The sequence below is a fragment of the Pundamilia nyererei genome, unplaced genomic scaffold (genome assembly GCF_000239375.1).
Source record: "Pundamilia nyererei isolate P.nyererei 1_Seehausen unplaced genomic scaffold, PunNye1.0 scaffold00185, whole genome shotgun sequence".
Taxonomy (NCBI): Eukaryota; Metazoa; Chordata; class Actinopteri; order Cichliformes; family Cichlidae; genus Pundamilia; species Pundamilia nyererei.
The window spans coordinates 660467-668660 of NW_005187586.1; the positions used below are offsets into that span (position 1 = coordinate 660467).

Sequence of the window (8194 nt, forward strand, 5' to 3'; positions counted from 1 at the left end):
CCACCTTTTTAAACGGTAACTGTAACGGAATACAGTTACTCATATTTTGTATTCTAAATACGTAACGGCGGTACATGTATTCCGTTACTCCCCAACACTGCTGATCATCCACATAGATAAGTCCATTAATTTGAAAGTTGGGTCTTTAAAAAAAGAAAGAAATGGTCTCAAAAGAAAAGGGGAGAAAGGGCTCAGTTATGAATACCTGAACACACAATAACTGGACTGAAAATCACTGGCAGCAGATCTTATAAAGCAATTCATCCAAACTGTGAATGCATGAAAGTTAATGTTAGATTTTTATCTACCATGTGGAAACCATCTAATTGACAAAAGCTTATTTTTTTCAGCTTGATAGTAATCCCAAACACACTGCCAAAGTAGTAAATATATACCTGGATAGTCAAAGGAGCTTGCAAAGAAAAGTGTCTGGACTTCTTTAAGTTACTTGAAGACGTTTCACCTCTCATCCAAGAAGCTTCTTCAGTTCTAAGGTCAAATGGTGGGGAGTCCCAGATTCCCCACCATTCCAAATCCAAACTCCAAATCTGGGACTTTGGAGAGTTTGGAGAGCTATTACCTGAAGGCTACATAGAGAAATTACAAGAAAGCTTCAGACTGTGCTGAAGAATAAAGGTGGTCATACCAAAGACTAACTTTCAGGCTCTTTAGAATTGTACAAACACAGTTTTTGTCTTATATACTGTATTTCCAGGCATGTTTACACATGTTTCAATAAATCCCTGCAACTATTTCCCATTTCCCAAAAATATAAATGAGTGAAGGCTGGCTCAAGTCCTTTGCACATCACTGCATACACATTAATACAATTATCAATTAATCCCTAAAATGTGCATTTTTGTGAGCTGGACTCACACAAGCCTAATCAGATATCACAGAGAAGATGCGCAACTTTCTGCGCTATTTCGTCATTAACGCCCAGGACCAGCAGGGGGCGTGAGCGCGCTTTGAAGGCGGGCTCCGGAGCGCCCCGCCCCGCATGCAAAAGCTGCTGCATTTAGCACAGATTCGCAGCGGCGTGTTCGGCTCTGCGCTGTTTGTTGCGCACTTTGAAGCAGAGGTTTTAATCAGCCACGACGAGAACCAGAATTTATCAGCTTTTAAACTACATATATATAAAGAGTACACACAATGGCCACTGGTAAGTGAGAACGCATTTTATTTCCGATGAAAAAATAGGTCAAATAGCTTTGGAGCTAACGTTAGCTTGCGAACCGCGAGGCCAGAACCAGGGCTCCGTCTATTCCATGGAACGCAGGCTCTTTTTTCCCCCCCTCATTAATGCATGCAAATAATTTTATTTGTTTATAATTATTCATCTTTTCATTATGGGAAAGTGCTTCACGGCATCTTATTTTTAGCTGTTCTTCAAAACACGAACTGTGGCTACAGTGGGCTTTGTCGGGGTGGCTGTTAGCAAAGAAAAAAAAATTCAAAGCGTCTTTGTTATGGCGAAGGCTGTTGTTTCTCTTGCGGATCCAGAAGTATTTTGCTCTTGTAACGTTATCTTATATCCTGTGTTATAGTTAACTGTAATCGTACGTGTGTGTATTTTCATTACATCAGGCTGTGCGAAGAACAAGGGGTATTTTGAGCAGATCATTTGTTTCGTTTTCAACATTTAGTCTAAGCCAGCGCTAAAGTGACCGCCATTTTCCCGGCTCGGCCTGACTAAGGGCCTGTTGGCGTGTTGCTGGCCTGCTTAAAGTAACCTATTTTTGCCTTTGAGGCCAGCTGCTTGGTCAGCTAGACATTTACTTCACTTTTTAGCAAACACATTTACAGCACTGTGTTATTTTTGTTTCAGACTCAGGCTACGGTGGCCCGCAAAGGTAATGTGCAGACAAACTTTAAAGTACATACCCATGTTCAAAGCGTGTAACTGAACAACGTTTTAGCTTTTTGAACACATTTTAAACCCGGAAGCTAAATGTCTTTTTAACCATGTGTCTGCAGCTATGGTTCATATAGTGGAGGTCAGCAAGGCGGGCAGGTAAGACCTCTATTCTGGCTACTTGATGTAATAGTACAAGTTCATTTATTTTAAAGTAAAACCTGCTTAACTTATGCATTTGATTGGCAGGGTTATGGACAAGGAAATAGTGGCAGCTCCTATGGAGGACAGAATTATAGTGGCTTTGGACAGCAAGGTACAGTATGTAAATGCAATTTAAACACCTTTTGTTAAACAGAGGCCACCTAAAAAGTGTCTTTTTTATCATTATTATTATTATATTACTTTTTTTTTGAATATCAGTTACTAAAATGTCTTTTCACATCTAGTTTAGTTGGTGTTTAAGTTATGTGTCCTTTAAGATCTGGCATACGCCTGTGTCCACACACAAGTTTGGTACTGGTTTTTATTGTCTTTTGGTGGAAAGTATCCCGGGCACAGCAGAGGTCAGGATACTGTCCACTTTAGTACAATCTCATTTGGTACAGGTTAATTGTTTTATAAATTGTGAAATGCTAATGTGAACCTTGGGGTTGTTTTTAAACTTGGTTCATCTCTTCATCTCCACAGAAAATTATGGCCAGTCTCAGCAACCGAGCTATAATAACTATGGACAAGAGTCCTCTGGGTAAGTTCATAATATCTCTGTATTAGGGATGGGGTGTGTTTTGTGTGTGGAAATGGGAAAAAAATCCAGCAACGATTTGTATGTATGTAACTAATGCAAGATTTAAGGGGGGAAACATCCAGTTAATTCTGCACTTGGTTGATAATCTCCCATTCAGATATGGTGACAAGCCCTCCTATGGGCAGCAAGGATCTGGGTCTTATGGACAGCAAGGCTCCTACAGTGGTCAGGGGCAAGGTGGAGACAGTTATGGACAGGGACAGGGCGGTGGTGGTGGTGGTAGTAGCGGATACAGTGGCCAGAGTGGTGGCAGCGGTGGATACGGAGGCCAAGGGCAAGGAGGAGGTGGTGGCGGTGGATATGGACGATGGAATGAAGGTACGCTAACTGGATCATAAAATCTCAATAAGTCTGTATTTGAAATTGGCCTGTGCTAAGAATTTCTTTTCTGACTTCCACCAGGTGGTGAAGGTGGTGGTCAGGGTGGGAGGTTTGGGCGTGACTATGGAGACCGTTCAGAAGGAGGAGGCTACAGAGGCAGAGGCCGTGGCGGCAGTGGCTATGACCGCAGTGGTGGATATGATCGTGGCGGAAGAGGCGGACCTCCTGGTATGGGGTAAGTTGCACAGTGCCACTGCCCCTAAGGTACCCTTTTTAACTGAAATATGAGAAATGACTTGTTTATAAGCACATCATCACCACTCATCAACTACAAACCATCCACATAGATGGATTTTTTTCACCACTCATCTGCTTTGTGCTCCAGATCCGCAAACACTGGTAATTTTTCTTCTTTTAAAACCTGAACGATCAAATGTTGCCGCAGGTAAAAAATTTCCCAAACATATGCTCCAGGTGCTCTTGAGCCTTGATTTTTGTATTTTTAAATCTTTTGTGTGTGTGTGTGTGTGTGTGTGTGTGTGTGTGTGTGTGTGTGTAATCTCATAAGAGACACGCTGGTGACAAAATCCACTGTTAAGATTGTGTGATTTGTACTCAAGTGGTGGTTAATTGGAGCGTAGTTGCTCGACTCATTGGAGATCCACTCGCTATCAATGGGATCTTAAGGTAAAAAGAAATGGAGATTGAATACAGCTGCCCAGATAAGAGCTGGTTGTGCAACTAACATACCCAGACTGACACAAGTTTTGTCCATTTGGCAACAAAGGTTGAAAAGGACCTCTTGGTGTTTTCAGAGACTTTCATCCAGTGGAATATTAACCTAAATGGTGCCATACCATTCTTCTTTTTCTTTTTTACTTTGGACTAATTTGTTACTAAAAATGGATTTGACTTTTTAACATTTAAACTGTGCCTCTATTGAGAGGAGGTAAATATAATCTTTATTTTTGGAGCCTGTACAGTCCGAAAGTGCCACATTTCTTGTTCATCCTTTAAACCTCCTGTTATGTTAAGATCTCGGTCTCAGTTAAATTTCCAGTAGCCACACGTTTTTAAGATGCCAGTAAGTTCACAAACTCCAGTTTTTGGTACGTTCATGTCTTATAATGACCACACAATGTACTGTGAGCAGTGGAAACTCCCCTGAGGTGATGCACTTAGACCTCGAGCCACATTTTCAGCTGCTTCACATTCAACAGGTTTCATTCAAGTGTTGTATATTTGACAATGGCGAACATGTATGTTGTGTTAACATGGATCTACATTTTATACTACAGGTGATTGAACTAAAACATGGACCTCAGTAAAAGGATCACATAAATGCACTCAGTGGAAGATTGCTCATTGGTTTGCTGCACCCCTTAACATCAATTTGGCTCATTTTGTTTAAAAAACAAAAAAAAGCTGTTTTTTTTTGTTTTTTTTTCCTCAGCTAATGGTATCTAATCTGGCCATGTGAAAAGTACCAAATTATCTGTAAACGGTGCCCCAGTGACATGTAATAACTACCTGATTGTTCAGTCAGCGCTGCCTAGTCGTCTGCTTATTGATCTCTAATGTCAAAGACTAACGCATTCATCGTGTGAGACATTTCCACCGTAGTCGCACACCCTGGCAGGAGTGCATACTGGTGGGGATGTAGGGGAGCTTTGAGCTCTCAGTTGGGACAAAGGAAAAGCCATCATATCTCCAATTTTTCCTCTGCAGAGGTGGTGACCGTGGTGGCTACAAAAATTACGGTGGTAAGTGACGAGCATCAGAACTGTGTCGGTGGGGGAGGAAAGAGTTTGAGTTAGGAAAAAGAAAAGAGGGTTTAAAAAAAAAGAGAGAGAGAGGAACTTCAGTGAATGCCACCATTTCCATGTCCAGATCCCAAGGGTACTCCACCTATTGCTATTTGTCATAATGGTAAAGAACATGGAGCTTGAGATGTAAAATAATGGTTGCATGGAGACAAGAGCTGATTGTAAATGAGAGGTGTTCCCAGGATGAAGAAGGAAAACTTTCTAAAACTGGAGACTTTATGGTGGTTTTCATTTCTGGTGTAAGTTCAAAAAAGAAAAGTGAGGGGAGGAAAAAAAAAAACAGAACAGTTCTGTTCCTGTTGAAAGGTGTTGGTATGTGACGCAATGGTATGAAAACACCCACCAGAAAGCTGTTAACATGGTATTTGGTTAATTTTCTTTGGTATCATTATGCAATGCTAGGGACAAAGTTAATACTTAATTATGTGAAAGCTCACCACAGAGTTAAAAAAATCCTTTTTCACACATTCTCCTTCCATCCTCTTTTCTGTTTTCCAGGATCTCGAGACTACGGCTCAAGGGATGAACCAGGTGAGACTTAAAGTGGACATTAAACATGTATGGGCTAAAAGCCCTGCACTGAATAAGTTACATAAATTTTACACTGCCTGTGGAGCCGGATGTAAATGAGTTTGGCGCCATCTTGTGTACAGTCTGGGAGACTTCACCAGGTTGGTTGGTTGTTTTCGGCTAATACATCTGCATTGGTTTATGTTGCCTAACTAGCGAGAGAACACAACTCATTGTACAGCCAGAGGCAACACAAAGGTGACCTCTTGGACTCCTTATTTTTAGTATTTTCTGCTGAGTTGGTTCTGTCTCTAGTTGATTAACACAAGCTAATGTAAATTTGTTAGTCGGAACTTAAAAAAAACAGCCAACCTGGTCATGTCATGTACTGTTCTGTAAGACGGAGCCTAAACATGTTCTGTAATCTTTAAACACTTAAATTTGATCTGTTTTTAGATGAGGTTTGTTGACGCTTTCTGTCGTCTGATCTCATCCACAGCTGGAGAGCAGGACAACTCTGACAACAACACCATTTTTGTACAGGGACTTGGAGAAGATGTCACAGTTCAGGAAGTTGGAGACTTCTTCAAGCAGATTGGCATCATTAAGGTACTGAGCGAATCTGAGACTGATTTCTTTTCATTTGACTGGATTTTTATTATACCAGATCAGTCCTTTCTTTATGCACCTGAAGCAACCTCTATCATTTTAATTTCAGTTATGTCTAATTTATAGCCACAAAACTGACAGTAGGGGTAGTGCATTACGATGCAATCATGTTGCCTGGCCTAATAATGGACTAAAATGATGTAAGCATTACAGAGGACCAGAGGGCTAATACTATTTATCTGTCTTTGATTCATATAGGCATCATCTACCACCTCTACTTCATTTACTTTAGTGTAATTAGGTTTCAGTTTTCCACCAGCACAAACACACACGATGCTAGTAGCATGGGCGTGTACTCGTGTAGGTATTCATTGCAGCAGACTCAGGCATTTAAAACAGTAAATGCAAAAAATGCTGATCATCTCGAAATGTTCTGTACTTTTAGGTGAATAAGAAGACTGGCCAACCAATGATAAACATCTACTCTGACAAAGCCACTGGGCGACCAAAGGGTGAAGCTACAGTGTCCTTTGATGACCCTCCATCAGCCAAAGCTGCTATTGATTGGTTTGATGGTAAGAGCCCTGATATGTATTTTTATTTCCTGACATGTTTCAGCACTGTTTTCACTGACCTGTTGCTTGTTTAATTTCAGGAAAGGATTTCAACGGCAAACCCATCAAAGTATCATTCGCCACCCGCAGAGCTGAGTTCACACAGAGGGGTGGTGGTGGTGGTGGTGGCGGCGGCGGTGGCGGCAGAGGGGGGCGAGGAGGTGGGTGTTGCTCAGGCTGTCATCTGGGTTCAAATGATATACAGTTGGTAAATTACGTTACCTGTACTGATGATGCATGTTGGTTGGCAGGTTTCAGAGGTCGTGGTGGTGGTGGACCCAACTTTGACATTAAAGGAGGAGACTGGCCTTGTCCCAACAGGTGAGGATTTTAAACTTTTTTTATTTCATTTCTTAATGTTTATTAATAAAAATTCAACAGAACATGTCCATTTGGCTCAGTTGCATTTCTAAATGCCTGGATTTCCTTTCCTCAGCTCTTGCGGCAACATGAATTTTGCCCGGCGGCAGGAGTGTAACAAGTGTGGTGCACCCAAACCAGGAGATGGAGGATTTGGAGGTGGAGGTGAGTGCTTTAGAGATGTTCTTTTACCTGAAATGTTTACAGGATTGGAAAATGGCCCCTGTAGCTTTAGCGAAAAGAAACCTGGTAGCAGGAACATGTTTCTAAGTATGGCTAAACTTGCCAAATTCCTTTTTTTTTTTTTTTTTTTCTCTCTCTCTCTTCCCATCCTTTGTCCAAATCCTTATTGCTCAATTTTTATGTTAATACATTTAGTAATGGATTAAAGGCTTTTGGGTGATTTCAGTTTTGTCATTTTATAAATGCAAGAAACTCATTTTTATTGTAATGAAAACGCAAAGTTTAACATAGGAAATAACAGCACCACTTCAGAGTAGTTGCATGTGTTAAAGACTTAAATTGTTAGGCTAGTTTGTGCTCTAACCTGTCACGGACCCATTTGTGTTGTCATGTCATGATGCATTTGCAGATCGTGGAGGCAGAGGCGGATATGGAGGCGACAGAGGCGGTGGCTTTAGAGGGCGTGGAAGTTTCCGCGGGGGTGACCGCGGAGGATTTGGAGGTGGCGGCTACAAAATGGGAGGAAGGTCAGTTGAAGACTCTTGGCTGTTGCAGTAGTGTCATTACAGCAGGGTGGTCCATCTACTTTGTTGCTTGGTTTAAAAAGTGGTGGTTTCTTGTGAAATGGCTCAAGCAGTGATTTCACTCCTTGCCCAATCAGTGTCGTGCAGTCTATCACATTATTGCTGGCTGAGGGGTGCTCAAGTACCAGTACCTAATGGAAAACACTTAAATAAAATAAAAATAAAAAAATGGGTGGACTTAGAGTAGGTGTTAGTGGAAAAGAGACTTTAGACCAGGGGTGGGGGAACTCCAGGCCTCAAGGGCCAGTGTCCTGCAGGTTTTAGATGTGTCCTTGATCCAACACAACTGATTTGAAATGGCTAAATGACATCCTCAACATGTCTTGAAGTTCTCCAGAGGCCTGGTAATGTACAAATCATTTGATTCAGGTGTGTTGACCCAGGACGATATCTAAAACCTGCAGGACACCAGCCCTTGAGGCCTTGAGTTTCCCGCATCTGCTTTAGCCACTACTTTATGGCCAGAAGAGGGCGTACTCTGCCCAAAAATGACTTTAGTTTGTCTTTTTCAGTAAGATAAGACT

The 8194-nt window shown here is 41.6% G+C and overlaps 2 protein-coding genes across 2 annotated transcripts in view; both read left to right on the top strand.

Annotated features, from left to right (window-relative positions):
* Positions 1-8194, top strand: part of clpb (ClpB family mitochondrial disaggregase) — a 520737-nt gene that overhangs the window by 110189 nt on the left and 402354 nt on the right. The window lies entirely within an intron of this gene.
* Positions 1098-8194, top strand: part of taf15 (TAF15 RNA polymerase II, TATA box binding protein (TBP)-associated factor) — a 10275-nt gene continuing 3178 nt past the window's right edge. The window contains exons 1-15 of the mRNA XM_005746917.1: positions 1098-1162; positions 1829-1853; positions 1978-2014; positions 2105-2171; positions 2546-2603; positions 2761-2981; positions 3066-3219; positions 4713-4747; positions 5309-5341; positions 5820-5929; positions 6375-6504; positions 6585-6704; positions 6795-6864; positions 6980-7068; positions 7496-7613. Coding sequence (XP_005746974.1) covers positions 1153-1162; positions 1829-1853; positions 1978-2014; positions 2105-2171; positions 2546-2603; positions 2761-2981; positions 3066-3219; positions 4713-4747; positions 5309-5341; positions 5820-5929; positions 6375-6504; positions 6585-6704; positions 6795-6864; positions 6980-7068; positions 7496-7613 — 1277 coding nt within the window. The 5' untranslated portion in view covers positions 1098-1152. The remainder of the gene's footprint in view (positions 1163-1828; positions 1854-1977; positions 2015-2104; positions 2172-2545; positions 2604-2760; positions 2982-3065; positions 3220-4712; positions 4748-5308; positions 5342-5819; positions 5930-6374; positions 6505-6584; positions 6705-6794; positions 6865-6979; positions 7069-7495; positions 7614-8194) is intronic.